This window comes from Epinephelus moara, chromosome 14 (assembly GCF_006386435.1).
Source record: "Epinephelus moara isolate mb chromosome 14, YSFRI_EMoa_1.0, whole genome shotgun sequence".
In the NCBI taxonomy this organism is placed as follows: domain Eukaryota; kingdom Metazoa; phylum Chordata; class Actinopteri; order Perciformes; family Serranidae; genus Epinephelus; species Epinephelus moara.
The window spans coordinates 6193754-6213410 of record NC_065519.1 but is presented as its reverse complement, the minus strand read 5'-3'; the positions used below and the strand labels follow the sequence as shown (position 1 = coordinate 6213410).

The following is a 19657-nucleotide window of genomic DNA, read 5'->3' as shown; positions in this document are numbered from 1 at the left end:
GTTGTCAATTGTTATTTGATATAAGTGAATAAAAGCAAACAGTTATGTTGGTGTAAGAAGGACAACAAACATTATAGACGCTTCTGTGCACAGATATTTAGACAGGTGTGTCTTGGGGATAAAAAGTTTGAGAACCACTGGTCTAGAAAACGCACAAAAATTGTGCCCTCAGGGCAAGATGGTGTCTTCAGATTAGGGCTGCAGCTAATGATTATTTTCATTGTCAACGAATCTGTCGATTATTTCTTTAATTAGCCGACTAATCGTTTTATCGAAAAATGTGTTAAAATGTTGAAAAATGTCGGTCTGTCGCTCTCAAACCCCAAAATTATGTCATCTAATGTCTTGTTTCGTACTCACGCCAAAGGGTTTTAGTTCACCGTCATGGGAGAGTGTGTAAAGCTGCCAATATTTGAACGTAAGAAGCTGCAATAAGAGTATTTTGGGGTACTTTTATAGTACTTTTCTATGAAAAATGACTCAAACCGATTAGTCGACTACTAAAATAGTCTACGATTATTTTAATAGTCGATTAGTCATCGATTAGTCGACTAATCGTCGCAGCCCTACTTCAGATTGTTGGGTTTGTTCGGCCAACAGTTCAAACAACCAAAAATATCTGAGTTAAGATGATGAAAAAATACAAAACATTTTCTGGTTTCAGCTTCTTAGGTGTAAACATTTGCCATTTTTCTTCCATGACTGTAAATGAAGTCAATAAAATACTGTGGATGTTTGAATTTAGAACTGGGCTGAACATTTGTCACTATTTTTGGACATTTTTCTGACAAATAATTGATTCATCAAGACTGATCGATAGTGAAAAATACGAAAGGCAGAAGTGAGAAAAGCAGCAAAAAATCCAAACACCTGAGAATGATTGACAATTTTCTTAATGAATGACTTGAACAATTAATTGTCAAGATTGTTATCAACATCCAATTGAATATCAGCCTCATCACTCGAGCACAGATCCTGTCCAAACCTCTCAGATCCCCACTGTCAACTCTCTCCCTATCACTGTGTACTGTACAAAATATTTGGCAACAACACAAATAGTTGTCAAAGTGTTTTCCGTATGCAGAGCGATCTAGCTGTCACAGTTGGTTTCACTAACTTAATTTACTGCTACTCCACTTTAGATTAAATGCGGAGCTGTATTAAAAACACAGCCCGGTGTTGTGAGGACTTGTGTTGGCAGACAATCAGAGGACTGGGAATGGGCTCTCGGGCAAAACAAAACTTGATCGGGGCATCCTCAGATTCTTATTGCTGTGCACACCTGGCCCATAACGCATGACAACTCTCTCTAATTATGCTGCAGTATCACTGACGCTGAATGCGACAGGTTCATGCCTGCTCTCTGTGTGTCCAAAGTAATTCCTGAAAATGTCGGAAATCCAAGAAACAGGAGTGAAAACGAAACACAGAGAAGCAAAGAATCATCAGTAACTTTCGACTGTCTCCTGATGTAACTCTCCTGACCGTCACAGACAAAGATTCATGGAATTGAGTTTATATGGTTTATATTTTTAGCTTATCCAGTATGAAGTAGAGCGAGCAGGTAATGTTTCACTCTGACACTTGGCTGCTGACAGACTCACTGACAGATTCAGGAATCAAACTCGTGATCACGCAATGAGAAAACACTCAGTCCAAGCCTACGAGACGGGACACGGCGGAGGAGACGTCAGCGACTCCCGCCTGCCTGTCACTGCCTCCTAGCTTCCCGCCTTTGGGTATTAATAAAGAATCCCTCCGGACATCGCACTGGCACATCTACAGGTGGCCGAGCGGGCAGAGACTTCAGTGTCCCACCAGCAGAGCTGCCGTCCAGGCCGAGGCACGACAGCCTGGATGCCAGCCTGTCACAGTGTTTCTGGATAATGAAGTGGCGTGCGGTAGCCGGACAGCTGTCGGGATGCTAATTAGGAGACAGACATCAGAGGAAAGAGTGTAGGGGGGGGTGGGGGACGAAAAAAGAGCGCTGTGGTCTGTAATTAATGGCTTAACGATGCAATGCTCTCACGGGCTTAATATAGAAGAGAGCCGAAAACAGTCTGAGTGACCCTGAAGAGGGTGAGAAAGGGGAGAAGGTGGTGGAGCACAAACAGGCTACTTGTCAATCATAAGTCAGAGCTCTGTACGGGAAGCCTCGGCTCACAGGTGATATTTGGGATGGCTGTTCATCTTCTAAGGCTCTATATCTTTTTAAAATGGATACTTTCCTCTATGTGTTGGCTTCCACTCAGAAAAAAAGGAATCTTTGGTCACTTTTAGATTCACTCTTAAGTTTTTGACAACTCAAATCTCTGGTTTGTGCAATGACCATGCACCATAAACCACAAAAACAATGGCAGACGACCGGTTTGATTGTCAATTTGTTAGCACTCATTGGTCTAGCGACTACTTTACATTAGAACTTAATATTGCTACAACCCCATGGACGAATTGAGGTGTCTGCTGAGCCCAGTGTTATTCAGTCCACCTCAGTGTCCACAGTTTGAAGTCTGCCAGAAACGAAAGTGTTGGATCAGGCCCCATCAAACCAGCAGATAAAGGGACAATTTCAAAAGTGGGATTATTGACGATGAGAAGTGGAAGGAAAACTTTTGCATGTCCTGAGCATCAGTTGTTAGGGATGGACTAATACATTTGTTTCGGGGCCCATTTTCATACCAATAATTAGTCATCAAGGACAACAATAACCAATATTTGGAACCGATAAACACTTGGAGTTGCCTTGAAGCAACTTATATTTACTTAAATGGCGCAAAAGCTGGTGATGGGGTTACTCTATTAGTTTGATTGATTCAACTAACACACCTTAAACACGCATTAAATACGGCTTCATTGTTACAGTATTTAACAAAGGGGGAAAAATTTGGCTTCATTATAACTCATAAGGTTCACAGACGAAAACAAGTCTTTAGCTAGACATGTTTTCCCACTATATACAACATGCTAACGTTATTAGCTTGTGATGTTTTACATTGCAAAATTAGCCTAGCAACCTTTTCAAAATGTAATTGGGGGGGACAATGAGGGAGGCAACAATGTGGAAACTGCAGACAGGGAGGCGGTGGCATCAGAGCTGTAGTTATTTACCGGCTATGACATCCGATTTAGGGCTGCAACTAATGATTATTTTCATTGTCGATTATTTCTTCGATTAGCCGACTAATCGTTTTATCGAAAAATGTGTTGAAATGTTCTCCCAAACCCCAAAATTATGTCATCTAATGTCTTGTTTCGTACTCACGCCAAAGGGTTTTAGTTCACCGTCATGGGAGAGTGTGTAAAGCTGCCAATATTTGAATATAACAAGCTGCAATAAGAGTATTTTGGGATACTTTTAAAGTACTTTTCTATGAAAAATGACTCAAACTGATTAGTCGACAACTAAAATAGTCACTAATTATTTTAATAGTCGATTAGTCATCGATTAGTCGACTAATCGTTGCAGCCCTAATTCAATTATTGTAAAAATGCTAAGTATCGCAGCCAATAATCATCCAGGCTGATAATCGTTTAACCCTTACCACTCGTACCTTTGAGTGAGCTCCTACGTCCTTATGTCAAAGGGGAATCGACTATGATGAGAGCTCCAAAAGGTGTTTTGAAATAGGAAACGTTAGCCTGTACACTTTAACATTTACAACAACGTCAGACTGAGGCAGACAGCTAACGCCAGATGAGTCGTTTTTGTGTTCTAATGTGAACAGAGATGGTTTGTAAAATGAAGGTCATGTGAACGGAAGACGTGCACATGAAAGCGACATTCTCGCACAAAGCAACGATCCAAAAACATGACAAGATTTTCATTTCGGTCAAAAGACAGCAGGTGTTTCATGTCATGAATTAGGTTAGCGTTCCCTCCACTGTTTCTGTCTGTTTCTGGTCTTTTTCAAGCTACTGCCAGCTCATCCAAATCTGCTGCGTCTGCAAAGGTGTCAGTGTGCCTGATACAAACCAACCAACCAACTTAGCATTTGCTAGCTAGGTCTTATTCAACAAGGACAATCATATTGGCAAAGGAACACATCATCTCCTGTGCAGTGAACAATCAGATATGGACTGAACTAGACTCCTGACTTTAATAGCAGCGTATCTGGAAGCCATAGTTACCCGCCAGGCGAGCCAAAATATGAAACAAATACTGTGACATCAGCAAAATCACATTTATTAGAGCTTTAATATGTAAAAAAAAAGCATTTCGAAACAGGAAGAAGGGTGAAAGCACAGAGTGATTTGGGATGGAGAGCGGAGAGGAGTTTTAAAACAGTCCAGCAGGGTGATCCTTACCATTGCTGTGTGTGCCGTTGTCCCTGTCCCACGCCTCCACTATCACAGTGTACGCTCGCTGAAACACACAGAGGGAGGGGGCAGAGGTTATCACAGTGCACGCTAATACAGAAACACAGCACACACATACACACACAGAAACTCAGATATGCCCACTTGAAGACGCAGACGTGCACAGAAACTCAGATACGAGCTGCCGTCACTCATAAACAGACACACATGTACTATCACACACACACACACACACACACACACACACACACACACACACACACACACACACACATAATCTGCATAAAAGCTGAATAACGATGGGAAAGTAAGTCTCGTTCCCACACTGCTGTCACTGATTAGCCTCCATGTGCCCCGGGCTAGTTAACCAGTGAAGCCACTGTTCTGCTGAGGAACAAAACATTCACCTGGAAACCAACACCTTCTTCATATTTCACCACACAGCTCAGCTTTATTATCATAATCTGGTTTCAGAGCCAAAATCTGAATCCAGTTCAGGCAGGGATTCACCCTCTCTCTCTCGATCACACTGTATTGATCCCAGCGGGCGTATCTTCGTCTTTTCCTCGGCTCCACAGGGAGGTCAGCGCCCCTGGAACTAGCAGGGATTTGATGACTTGCTCAAGGGCACTTTGTGTGGTACTGTATTGATTTCCGATGGGGAAATCTGGTTTTCCTGCCCTCTCCACGGGGATCTGGTAAAGACTGTGTGTGCCTTTTAATTCAAGCAGCAGGGGAGACATTTGGGATGATGGAATCAATAATGTTCAGAGGTTCTTGCAGCATACTGTGGCCTGAAATAAAGACTGTGTCAGCATAACAAAACTTGATTTAACTAGGTCTGTACACACAATGGCTACTGCACATTTCTTAGGGAAGTAAAGTATGATAGTATTCAATACTCAGTCAGTGATCAAGTTTGATCCCCAGTCTATACAATGATTTAAGTGGTGCTCCTAATTTTTGTGCTGATGCTCCTCAGATTTTGAGTAAGGAGCAGCAGTGCTACTAGCGGAAAAAGTTGGTCTATAGCCCTTAAGTTTATGTTCAGATGAGGCAGCGTTAACTTGATTAAATTCGTCTTTCATCAGGTGAGACGATCACATTCAAAACTGCAGTGACAGATACCTAAAAATCAGGACTTGAGCTGCTATGAATGATTATTAACTTTTTTTTTTGACTACTTCTTGTCATATCAAATTTCAGAAAATTTTTCCCTTCTGGTTAAAAAACTTGCATTCAGCTCGCTCCCGAAAATTTAGCAAAACGTTCTTTCAAAGAAAAATGGTGGTGCGTTAAACAACCTGTTGTTTGTAGCCTTTTAATGCCACAGGGTTTAATTCAATTCAATTTAAACAGGCTTTATTTGCATGGGAAATATGTTTACAATGCCAGAACAAAAACTGTATGTACAATAAGTAAGGGTCAACTAGACTTTGGTTTATTTACACGTCGCTGCTGATTGGGCAACACCCCTGACACACCCACCAAACAAGACAAAACGTACCTCAAAGTCTGTTGCACGCCAGAAACCGTATTTTTTTCAGACTGAATGTACCCGAGGCTAAAGTTTTCTTAAAGGGAAGGTTCACCCCAAATCAAAAATACATATTTTTCCTCTTACAATTAGCGCTTTTAAACAGTCTAAATTGTTTTGGTGTGAGTTGCCGAGTGTTGGAGATATCAGCCGTAGAGATGTCTGACATCTCCGATAAAATAAAACTAGATGGCACTCAGCTTGTGGTGCTAACCGGTCAACCGTATCCCCGCACAGAAGGAAGTGTGCATCTACTCATGGACGAGAGGCTTGCGCTTGTGACAGCGTGAGATATAAAAAGTAATGGCGTTAAAGTAACGTTAGCTAGCTTAATGGTGCTAGGTGAGCTAGCAGTAGATGCACGCTTCCTTCTTTGTGGAATAGTTCGGTAGAAAGAAAATAGTTCCCACATAAAACTGCTCACAACAAGATCTGTGGATTATCCTGAGTAACTGGGTCATGATTTCTGGAAAGAGACATTGCTGTTGAGTTCTTTTAAAATATATTTTTGGAGCTTTGAGCACTGCAAGCTGAGTGCCATCTAGTTCTGTTATATTGGAGAGAAGACAGACATCTCTACGACCGATATCTCCAACACTCAGCAACTCACACCAAAACAATCTAGACTGATAAATAGCACTACTGGTAAGAGGAAAAATATGCACATTTGGTTTTCGGGTGAACTGTCCCTTTAACGCTTAAGAGTCACCAGTTAGACACGTGTTGTACATAAAGCATTGAGCTGAAGTTAAAGTTGATCAGGTGGATTCTTCACTGGGTCTGTTTCAGTGACAGACGTTAACACATTCATTAGAGGAAACGCTATTAGTATTGTGTAGATTAATACCAACATTAAATCAATTATTAAACACTATTAGGTGCTGCAGTTCAGTATTGTGGGGATATTGTGTGTAAAGGCGCAGCATGCCTGCACACTATGCCCTACTTCCCAGAGGAGACTGACTCCGCCATCCCACAGCAACAAACTCAAACTCTGGATTGTTTCAGGTGCAGGGCTATTTTTTTCCTTTTTTTTCACGGGCATCAGCAAACAAACCGAAACGGAGCTCGCCGTCTGTCAACTGCATGGGGCCGGACGAGCAGCTGTGAGTTCCCATGACCCAAGTCTGACTCAGAGTGAGTGAGGGCTGCAGGGAAGATTACAGGGGAGGTTACAAAGTGGTGCTGGGAGAGATTAGAGACAGGGAGAAGACAGAAACATGAAACGACAAGGTAGAGGGCTTAAGTGTTTTACAGCACTTTAAAGGTCATTTTATGGCGCTCAGATTTGGGTAGTTCACAGTTGGAAGAGACAGAAAAGACACAGGAGAGACCAAGTCATGAGTCAGATATGAAACCATGTTGTTACAAGTATTCGGTCGTTGCTTTTGGGTGTGTTCACAACAAGCAGGTTTGGAGCTGCAGGGCTCCAGACTGCGACCATTGAGGCACATTTTGCGACCATTTTGGAGACAGTGCAACTAAATTTTATGACAAGGTGCACCAGTCTGACCTGCAAATATGCCCCCTATTTAATTCTTTTAAATCACCATTGCATATCATGTGAAAACACCAGGAAGGAGTCAGAATTGGTTTGTGTGTGCTGCTTTGCGAGCAACATTACTACGTCTTCTCTAGTCGAAAGGAGTTCGCTCTGTTCTGCACGTCTGTCCCCAACTTTGGCAGCGGCTGGTTTGACCATGGAGATTGGAGTGACAGCTAGCTTGACTGCAGTCTTTGTCTTAGTCAGGCAAGCTGGATCAAATCCTGTCCTTGAGTGCTTCTCAGTTGTCCAGAGGCAGCTAGCCGTCACTCGCATCACACTACTATTTTTTTTTGTTATATAAATTATTAATATGACAAATGCAAATTAAACTTTAGGTGACCTCCTAGAATAATATCATCAAGTGCTTTTTCAGTCCACTAGATACGTTTTGCTGCAAAAAATAATCGCTGCAGTGAGACGAACGGACTGAAAACTTCACCTTCTCAGATAAAACAGATGCTGACAAAGTTTTCCTTTGTGGAAATTATTTACAGTTGAAAAAAGGGTATAAATCGCAATATATTGCAGTCATGTTTTATTGTGTATTTTATTTACACTCGTAGTATAAAAAGCGCTTTGATTGGTCGGAAGACTAGAAAGGCGACAAGGTGTCAGATGCCTAAAAATCAGGACTTGGTCCCCAGGAAAGGAAATGTTACTGACATCATCTACAAGAAAGAAGCCCACAGTAGAAATGCAATGAATGATTATTTTCATTTTTTAACGAATTCTTGTCATATTAAATGTTGGAAAATAGCAACAAAAAGACGCTATTTGTCTGATGCTATTTTCAAAGTCAAGAATAAACTGTTGTCACTGCTAGTCGCACTCATTACTTCAATGACTAAATGTGACTAAATTCAATGACTATGCTAAAACTGTTGTTTGCCGGCATAAAGTTTCCCCACAAAGATGTCATTGGAAAGTGAAAAGGATCTGATCACAGTTTTGCTGTATGTGTGGCTGAATGTCAAAACTGTAAAAAGAACAAAGAGGATATAATAACCAGTGCATTTACATGAGAACAGACATTTATGTGACTAAATATCAAGGTAGTTTTTGGAAAAGAAAGCAGGCTGAGGTCTCCTTTTCCCTCAAACACATGCTGACCTGATCCATACTAAGCAACAAATACCTAGAGATGGAGCAAGACCCTCAGCCTCTGAACCCACATGAGTCTATAGGAACTTCCTGTAGTTCCTCATCAACCCTTATGATTCAGTTCATTTGCCAATGTTGAAACACAGAGCTGGACCAATCTGACACACACCTGGTAAATCAACAAGCAAATCAGACAGCTTCTGTGAGCCTGAAGGTGTCCATGTAACATCATGTAACTTCCAGAGAGAGAGCAGCTTTTTCACAGTCCCATGTTTTACCATCTTTCCCCTCTGAGCGTGTTTTACACCATCATCATGAGAGAGCCAGTAGAGCTTGGCAGTCACATCACTACAGTAAGACGTGACAGGGACACTGTGTGTGACAGGCTTCAAACTTCTTTTCTTCACACTGTAAATGCAACTGCTGGAAATATTTCATTCAACCACCTGGTGGAGGAGCCTCACTGCACTGCTGGACGTCAGTACTGCTGCAGTAATATAATGTAGCATCAAGCAGCAGAACTGTTCAGAGTTACAGAGCTTTCTTTTTCTCCATTGTATGACAGAACTTTACAGGTATACTATGCAGGAGTTTCCTAAAAACAGTTTGGGAGGTTCCTGGGCACAGTGCTCAGGTGAACTCAAGACTTTCAAAAACAGTAGTGAGACTGTAAGCACCAGGCATCCAAGAAGAAGGCACAAAAACTGCAGCTGCTGTGCCGAGAAACTCAAATATAGCGATTCTGGGGTTGGCTATCACTTTCACTTTTGCTGGCGATACTGCTTACAAACAGTAGCCAACATTTCCTGCATATTATACCTTTACAGAAAGAGTTGAAGGAGCTGATTAAACCCAGTTTCTCTGTACCTTCAGACAATGCTAACAGTGCTGCCGATCCTGATTGGCCAAACAAATGAGTCGAGGCAACAAACACAAAGCGGTCACCATATTCCTTCCAGTTGCAGTGCAGTTCGTCTACATTTTTTGGTATAAAGCTCTAGACATCGGTGTAATATTAACTACCTCCTGTTTCTCCACTTGGCATCTTCCCTAGGGCGGTAACTACCCACAGATATTTGAAGCTTTGACAGGACACAGTGCTGTGGTTGATGGTAATCAGTCATATTCATATATGCTAATCAAACACCTGAGCCAACATTAGTAGGACTTTGCGCCGCTGCATGTGTGGAGGTGGACTACTGCAAGCAATATTTCTGTAGGTTATTATTGACTCGAAATGTCGATGCAAAGCAAGTGCTTCACTAACATTGGCAGCCGCAGATACCCATCCACAATTCGTGTCACGTGTTCCTTCTCCTTGTCAGACCACCAATTTAATGCTTGCAGTGGAGGTCATTGACTGCGACCAACACTGGCCACCTCCTTTCAATTTCCTCCACCATTTTTGTGGTGAAAAACAAAAGTGGAAGCATCTGAACACTGATTTGGACGCCAATTACCAAGGCAACAATTGAAGCTTTGATGATTCAAAGCATTCAGGACAGCCCTGATCCCTACTAGATTTTAATGTAACAATGTTTAGTTTTAGGATTCTATTTTGCAAATAAAAATGTGATGATCCATCCTGTGGAGCTGAAAACTGATCACACTATCATGTAAATCTCATCAGGTGAGTCTCAGACAGGGTGTAAGCAGGTTGTCTGTTCCCGTTCACACCATCAGGGCCGGACGTGGAGAAGAACTCCAAAAGTATGTAAGTATAATCAGCAAAATGCACTTAGAGCATGAAAAGTAAAAGTGCTTGAGAAAACAGGGTATTTTTAACGAGACGTTGGGACACTTAGCAGCTGTTTTCTGGCGACAAAACCAGGTATTCTTTAACGAGATGTCAGGACATGTGGCAGCTGTTTCTCTGTCAAAAAAATCGTGTGAAAAAAATTAGGTAGTTATAACAAGGCATCAGAAAATTTAGCGAACTTTTTTCTGGCGACAAAACCGCGTATTTTTAACAAGACTTGAGGAAACTTCGTGGATCTTTTTCTGTCACAAAACCAGGTAGATTTAAAGGAGACGTCACATACTTGATTACATTCCACCACTGATCAGGACACAGCATGACATAAAGGCACACCAACTGGAGTGCTGAGGGAAGAGACCGGACTTATAGTTGTTCAATTAAGATGATTAAGCGCAGTGTTAATAGTACGTGTACTCCTTACTACTTGGGTCAGAGTCTCACAACTACACTCAGATTAGTTTGAATATAATAATCCACAAACGATGACCTCAGACGGAGGCTCGTCTTCATCAGCTCCAGATGACAGCGCAGTGATTAATGAGCCCAGCGAGGGGCCATAACTCCATAATGACTGAAAATAAGTGGACATTATCATAATCAATCTTTCCCTTTGTAATCAATTTTAAATGTCACCGCCGCTGGCTGCCAGACAGATGGGGCTGTCCCACGGCCTCAGAGCAGCCTGACACCAGTGTGTGTATCATGTGTGTGTATACATTTTTGAGTGTGTGTGTGACTAAAGTGTGTGTGTCCTTGAAGGACAGGAGCTGGAGGATCAAAGTGTCACGTCCCTGCTGTCTGCAGTGAGACGACCTTATGAGTCGACTCTGTGACTGTGACTGTGTGTGTGTGCTCTTTAAGTGCGTGTGTGTGATATGTAGGAGGGGTGGGGAGGGTGGGGACGTGTTGGGAGACACTTGACACCTCCTAACCAATTTACAGGAGTCAGAGGGATTTGAGTTTTCATTAGGCGAGGAGAAACCAGCCCACTCCTCGCCGCCTTCACCTGTTCAATGAATAAATTACGGCAGGAACAGCCGCCAGCAACACACAGCTCTGCTGAGAATAAACTGTACAGTCTGGAGCTGCTCTGTGAATTCTGTTTTCTATACATGCTAATAAGATTTATTCCTCAGTACCCCTGCTGCTGCTACAACACTTCTCTGAGTCACTTTCACTTCCCCTCTTGATTTACTGTCTGTGAAAAAATTTAATATTCCACTTTGAAGCGGCCATGGTCTGGCCTATAACGTACCATTGGTGGCCTTTAAATTGGGTGTGGTGTTTATGAAGTGGAGTCAAATCACTTCCCCATGATTTGGAGAACTACTGGACAGTACACAAAGACTGATGTGGGAAATAAAACCACAAGAAAAGCCACTTGTATACAAATCAAACAGTCCTATAATAATTTATCACATTCATACTAGAAAAACAGGACAGACCTAATGGTAAGAGCAGATTGACAGAAAATATCACATGTTAAAGGGGCCCTATTATGCTTTTCCTTATTTTCTGTCATACATGTAATGTTACAATGCCAGATGTTCATATTCAATGTGGCCAAAGTTTCGAATAATGAAGTAAGTATACGTAAAAGAAACCCCTGTGAGCAAAAAAACGTTCTCAATACTCTGTTTCCAACATTTTTCCTACTTTAGCTACAATCTGATGTCACAACGTGATGGATCTCCTTATATGGTCATCTGCTCCCGGCAAGTGCTCACATTACAAACACTGCTACATGTAGCTACATGCTAATGTCAGAAAAACATGTAATCTTGGTTGCTGATGGTGTCAATTTTTCCTTAATTTTACATCATATCCCTGCTGGAATATGCCCGGTTGCGTTTAGAAGCTTTTATTATTCTTTTTTAACAGAAGAAAGTGCCGTTAACGCAGTCATTCCCTGGCTGCAAGTACACTGCTACATGTAGCTACATGCTACCAGCAGGGAAACATGTTATCTTTGTTGCTGATGTTGTTAATTTCTCCCTGATTTCAGATAAAAATTGTCAGGTTTTGAACAGTTTGGTTTGGAAGCTTTAATTGGTGATTTTTCACGGTAGAAAGTGCTGCTATACTCCGTTAAAGTCATTGCTACACTGCTACATGTAGCTACATGCTAAAGTTAGGGAAACATGTTTATTTTGGTTGCTAATTTTGTTAATTTCTCCCCAGTTTTGGATCACATATTTGCTAGAACATGTCTAATTGTGAAGATTTTGGTTTAGAAGCTTTAAGATTTTTTTCAAGTACATTGCTACATGTAGCTACATGCTAACATCAGGGAAACATGTAATCTCTATTGCTGATGTTGTCAATTTCTCCCTGATTTCGAATTGTATTTCTACTGGACCATGTCCAGTTCTGAAGATTTTGGTTTAGAAGCTTTAATTGGTGGTGTTTCACGCTAGAAAGTGCTGCTATGCTCCTTTACAGTCATTTCCTAGCTGCAGTGATGGTGCAAAGATGCCGAGATGTGCTGACTGAGCTGTTTTTGGGAGAAGGTCTTAAAGAGACTGAAGCTAAAATGGAGCGTTTAAGGCAAAGGGTGAAGACAGGTGTGAGGAAAATGAAAATGTTTTTGATAGTGCTGTCAAAAAAATGCATCAATTTCGATTAATTAATCACAGAAAAAAAATGTGTTGCAAAGATTAACACTGATTAATCGTGTTACGTGATGCACTTTGACCCGGTGTGTCATTAAAGGCCGCAGTGGCTTTGTCGCATGATGGAGGCAGGCGAGATGACACTGCTTGGCCCCGTGAATGGAACATGTACATTTAAAAAAAACGCCCAGATGGAACTGTTGATAGGAGCACTGTCCTCTGCAGTGTCCGTGTCCAAAATCCAGCATTTGCTACGACACATCTGCCAAAATTCATTTGAATTGAAATTTTGATACTTTCGTATCAAAAGTTGATGTATGTGATTAATTTAGATTAACCCAAAATACAAGAATAAACATGAACATGATAATAGGTCCCCTTGGAATATCAAAGCACATTTAAGTAATTTAAGTCCTTTTCAAAAATACTGTATCAAGAAATGACCAATTAGCTGATTTAATCCATGATGAAAATAATCATTCCTTGCAGCCTGCTCAGTGTTTGCACTACAGTGGTTGTACACATAAGCAGACATGTTCACATATGTGAAGTCGGTGCATATGGTCCACATGTGCAGTCATAAATTTTGGATGTCAGCAGAGACGTCCTTGAGGACCAGCGCTGACATGGACAGATTATAAAGTTTCTGTCAGGAGGATCATCGAGCAGCCGAGGAGAGTGCTGCTATCTGAATTTATGTATTATTAATTCATTCTGACATGGCAGTCATTTTCATATTCCTGACTGTCCCCTGATGATAGGAGAGCTACCAGCATCAAGCTATTTTTTTTTGCATCTATTTCTGTTAGCTCTGGAGAAGTTCAAGGACTGTTGTTAATTTATAATATTGATTAAGTTCAGCTTCTGGTAGTGAAGCAGCATTACATCACATCAGCACCAGACATCTGTTGATCAGACATTGGTAACAGTTACTCCTTCATTAGATTTACAAGGAACTCAGGAAACAATTAAACTTGTTATTTCCGTAAAAACAGATAAATAATAAAATAACTGGTGAGTCTTTCCACATCTTTTCATGTCATGTCTTTAGTTTCTGCAAAAAAATATGGAGATTCAAAGTAATGGACGTAGCTACCTTGATGTTACCCACTGGTTTGAGTTTGGCGTTTCGGCTGTAACCATTTTGGCTTTTTTGGAGCCAGACATGACCATATTTGGGCGAGAGGCTGGCACTGTGGAACAGTGAGGGGTGGATCTGACTGAGAAGCCGAGGACACTATAAGTAGACGACCTTCTCTCAGCGGCTTCTCCCTTAATTATGTGTAACTTCAAGCTTAATAAAATGTTAACGGGCGAGTTGTGTAAAAAAAATACCTTCCTGTACAGTTGTCAGGAACGGGGAAACAAGCTATACAGACTAAAACTGTTTTTGCACCAGGCTGTAAACATGTTTATTTCTGCTGTAAAGTCGGGCTTTTTAACACGGAGGTCTGTGGGGATTGACTCACTTTTGGAGCCAGCCTCAAGTGGCCATTAGAGGAACTGCAGTTTTTAGCACTTCCATGTTGGCTTAATTTTTCAGCCCCAGAGACTACCGCTTGGTATCAATATTATAAAGTCCTAACAATACCCATCCCCAGTGTTTGGTGACTCTTCAATGGGAAAAACATTTTTGGTTTGCTTGTAATGAACAGAAGAATGACGGGGAAGCTAAAATGAGCGACAAAAATATCACCAGCAGATACTCAAAGAAGTTCTGGTATCAAATACTGATTGACAAGATGTTGAAAACACCACAATGTGTGTTTAGCATCACAAATATCTGGAACATTTTCGCTTTAAAGCAGTTTTCCATTTAAAGGTGGACTAAAATCAAGAGGAATATTCCTTTAATTGAAAATTCACAGCAGCAGGGAATCGTTAGTGGTATAAAAAAAAAGAAAGAAAAATCCTGAGACCCAATTAACAACTTTTCCCCGAGTTGTGATCAGAGGAGAAAAGAAAAAAAAGCAGCAGCAACACCTGTCATGTCACACCTGTTAGTCTATTGACATGAATAAAACATGTCGCTCCCGGCAGAGAGGAGCTGGGATGGTTAATTTAGCACATTATTAACAGAACAAGCCCACCGCCCCTCCATCTCCTCCTCCACCCGCCACCACCAGCACCACCTCTTCTCTCTAAGGAGGCCCCGCCGCACCAGCCCTCCCCCAGGAGGCCTCGTTCAGACGGCAAATCTAATCAAAGCTAATCTAATCAGGTCTTTATACTGAGCTGCAGAATGGAAAAATGACCCAATTCACTTTTCCCACACCAAACGCGTGAAAAGCTATTTCTGTCGCTCCAGGTTACGCCGGCTCCTCCAGCGACGGAGAGGAATTCTGAGAATTTGTCTTTTATAGTAAATCGATGTATGTTGTGTAAAGAAAGCAGTGGGGGAAAACACCGCCTTAAATCCATTGGTTAGCCCTCTGATGCAGTGACACACTTGAAAAGACAGATGACTCTTTTAGTCTTGGATACACAGCAAGATAAAAATGACTCTAACTCATGGTGAGTATTTCCACTTGTTTCCACAATTTCTGTTTGTTCTTGATTAAACAAAGGTGCCAAAGACTTCAAACACAGCCCGATGATCTCTGTAAGTCACAGCACGTACAGAGATTAAATCTGAGTACAACACTGTGCTCAGTTTTTTATTACCTCCTCGTCAAATCGTCTGTAATCAGATGCTGCCGCCGGGAATCTGGCTGCACCGACTCAACCTACACTCCCACTCTCTCAACCACCACGGTGCGTATACAGCTCGGTGTACTGCAACCACTAAGCAGGAGCAGAGATGCTGTCTTATCCTTCACTACTTCACCTCACATCACAACCACAATCACTTATCACTCATCTCACAGCTCATAATCTTAGACTCAGAGGTGTTTATGATTCTCCTTAAGGGTATATGCATCACAATAGGTACCATGATTTTGATTCTGGCGTCTGTGCTTTATAACACGGTGACAGCAGGGCACAGAGAGTTTATAAAGGAAGGCTGCAAGGTTGTCAGAAACAGAGCATAAAGAACAGAGAAATTAAATAATAAAAGTGAATATTTAATCTCATTACAGCATTAATTCTCAGATAAAGCTCACTTAATTATCTGGTGCAAAATAGTCCCCACAGTCCCTGTGAAAACTGTCCTCCAGATATTTAAGGCCTTTATACAACAGTTGTGAAAATGTGGACTGTCTGACAGATTCTCTACAAACTCGTGTAATACTGGGAATGTGTCTGTGACCAGTTCAAATGCTTGGCTGAAGCTACTGATTCGATAACAGGCTGTAAACAGAGTGAAGTGGAAGAAAAGAACAGACAGAGACAGAGAGAGGAGAAAGAGAGAGAAGGAGAAGGAGAGAGACAAATTCAGACCAACCATGACCGTAAAAGTCCACAGTGACTCACTGAGGAGATTTAGTAGGTTTTCACAACATGATTGAGACTTTGACGTGATTGAAATGACATGGATGTGTGTACGTGTGTGTGTGTGTGTGTGTGTGTGTGTGTACTCAGACATGGAGCTATAAGGATGCCAGTACCAGTAGAAACCTGCGACACAAGGAGGAACTGGCGGCATCACAGGTGTAAAGATGCTAACTGAGAAAAAGCAGAGCATCAAAAGGAGACTGACTTTCAACTAGGGCTGTATCTGACTCAGAAATTCTGTCAGTCGAATTAGATTTGACCTTTTCAATATGAATATTGGACTATTGGTTCCTTTTTTCCCCATACAGAGTTTGAATGGGTAAGCTAACTATGCTAACAACAGATTGTAATGTGCAACTACATCTTTTGCAGACACTAGATATCAAACAAAGGCCTGTGATTGTATCGTATTAAGTTGCTGTGAGCAACCGCTTTAACACAAAGGGCAGAAGATATCTTGGAGTTTGACCAAGGAAAGACTCTTCCACTAGGCAGCTGCCCGTCTGTGTACGCAGCTACCTGCACCGATGAGCAGCGTTACAGTGTTACTCACTCTACAGCTAAATCTGGGGAATGAAACGTCCCCACGAGGACACTGCACACTGACTGATGGACTAAACTACAAGCTCTTAACTGGAAAAAATTAAACGCAACATATCAAATGTTCAGAATCCATCACTAAATTTATGGCAACACAATTTTTGTCATCATGTAATTGATTAGTTGCTCTGACAGTTTCTTATGTACTTCCTGCAGTACTCCAAATTACCCCTAGGGGTGCTATGGAGAAACACTGGACTCAACAATTGGTTGTTTTTTTTTCGTTAATGCAAAGTGGAGAAAACTAGCGAGCTGAGGCGAGTGCTATGTACAGAACTGTTTCCTTTGCTTCCAACTGCGAATGACAAATTTTGTTATTTAGGTTTGGAGACTAGTAAAGTAGTCCTTACGCAAATGTCGTGTTGGTGAACATTCTCAGTCATCCAGTCACTGCTTGAAAACTCAAACAAGTCCAGTTGCCTACATATAGCACTTACGCAAATGTCCTACAGCGTGAGGAAGCAACAGCTACGACGGAACCACAGCACAAACACAAATATGCAGGAGAAAATGACAAATTGCCTGATGAATATTTAAATAATATGCTCAATGCAAGGTGAGGGTATGGATATTTTTTTTCTTTTTTATCTCATATAATATCAAATTAATTAAATCCCTTCAGGACTTTTAACTTGAAGTCACACAGAGTGATTGGAAGATGACATATTGGGTTCAGGCGACAACTCAAATGTCACCACAAAGCAAGAGGGACTCACATCTGATGCCTGACATTGTATTACATGTTCCCCTGTAATCTCCTCACTGCTCTAGTTTCTGTAAAGTAGTGAAAGATCTGGAAATCAGGTGGATGGGACGCTCTGGGAGGCCCAGCAGATGACACACGAACACCAGCAGCTGCTGAGATGGATCCTAAATAAGGCTTTTCATCCCCGTCTGCTAACAACTGGATGCAGCTATAAATTCAGAGCTCCGTGTCAAGCGAGAAGCCAACACCTGAAGCAGGCGTGAATACCAGATTCAGCATGTTGCACTCCAGAGAGCAGCACAAGAGAGGCCTTATGTAAACGCTCTCAAATCCACTCCTGACATTTTGCCCGGCGCAGCTGCCCTCCTCTATCTCCGTTTCCCTCTGTTTCCATCTCTCTCTTCCAGCTCTCCGTTTCTCTCCCTGCGCTCGTCTTGATAACTCAATATCTGGGCACAAAGGCCGAGGTATAAAGTCATTGTTCCCGCTGAAAGGTGCCGTGACAAAGAGGTTAAGGCAGCCCTCGTTTCCACAGCGCTGCTGGGAAAGTGATATTCACGCCGTGGGAAAACCCCGACCGGCTCCTTCATCATTGATCCACCTGAGCGCAGATGTGACGAATAAACGCCCCCCTGCACCAAACAGTAAAGACTTATAAAACTGCTTCATGTTGAGAGGAGGTGGAAGGAGAGAGACCGCAGTTTGCTGTGTGCAACATAAACTCTGACTGTTGTTTTAACATACACTCTTCAGTGGGAGGAGAAACTTCAAGTGGTGTGACAGCAGTTCAGGTGCAGAGTTGGACAGGTGTCATTGTGTTCATTTAAGTATGAGCACAAAGAGAAAGAGACACAGATACATCGAGTCAGAGAAGAAGATGAAGAGTGCAGTAAACTAAAAGAAATGTTGACTCATGTAGTTCAGTTAATTTACTAAATGTGGTTTTACAACTGACAAAATAATCTTAACTCAAGGCCGACCTGTGCCTACTACAAGACTTTAAAAATACTTTGAAAAGATTTTCACAAAAGTCTGACACCTTCTCACATGTGAGGATAATGTGAGTTTTTAGTTACACACTATAAGATGTTGCAAAGTTTAGGGATCTCGCAGGGTCACAAACTGCAAGACTACCACTAGATTCCTTGTAAGAATATTTCCCATTCCGCATCTGGTGGAAAATACCACACCAAAGTCCCTTTTAAGAATATAAAATACTAAGAATTCCTTACTTGTCTGCAAAAATATGCAACTCCAGAAACACAAGATAAAAGGCACCATATGTCGACAGTATTCTTGTCAATGCAGCATCAATTCAATCCTTAAAGATAAACTGTACAAACTTTACATTTTGGATTTTGCCGTCTCAACACGCTACCAGCCTCTGTTGGTCAGCTGCGCTATTTTAGTGGGAGGAGACCGTGGGAATGAGAAGGGTTTCAAAAATTAGGATTTCTCCCTGAAATAAGTGCTGCTTGGTGGATCAGATACTCATCTAAGTAAACATGGACTCCACAACTCAACAGTTTCTCCTCCTTTTCCACAGAACATGAGAACCAAGACTCGTTCACATACTTGCGCCTCCCCAAGAGTCCTCTCCATGTTTACTGTCTACTCAGTTTGCTGCTTCCTGTTTGGTGCTGGAGAGAGCGCAGCTATCAGTCGCTGGTGTTCATGTCGTCAAACTTCACTATTTGCATAAGCCAGGACTGAAAATTAATTTTATTATACGCTAAATAGGGATGCACGATATTGGATTTTTTGCCGATATCTGATATGCTGATATGTAACAACTAGTGTTGTCACGATACCAAAATCTTTGTTTCGGTACCAATACCAATATGAATTTCGATACTTTTTGACACTCTTCGGTACTTTCCAAAGGAAAAGTCCTTTTGGATACAAACCTTTAGAACAATAAATAGTAGGGGTGTAACGGTACCAAAAAAATCATGGTTCGGTAAGTACCTCGGTACGGACGTCACGGTTTGGTTGCTCAAATGTTTCACTAAGTTGGTGTTGTCTCCCTTTGCGACCCTTTGCG

The 19657-nt window shown here is 41.7% G+C and overlaps 1 protein-coding gene across 2 annotated transcripts in view; it reads right to left on the bottom strand.

Annotated features, from left to right (window-relative positions):
• LOC126401465 (protein jagged-2-like) overlaps positions 1-19657 on the bottom strand; it is an 80600-nt gene that overhangs the window by 48162 nt on the left and 12781 nt on the right. For both annotated transcript variants that reach the window (XM_050062732.1, XM_050062734.1), the window contains exon 3: positions 4306-4363. In XM_050062732.1, coding sequence (XP_049918689.1) covers positions 4306-4363 — 58 coding nt within the window. The remainder of the gene's footprint in view (positions 1-4305; positions 4364-19657) is intronic.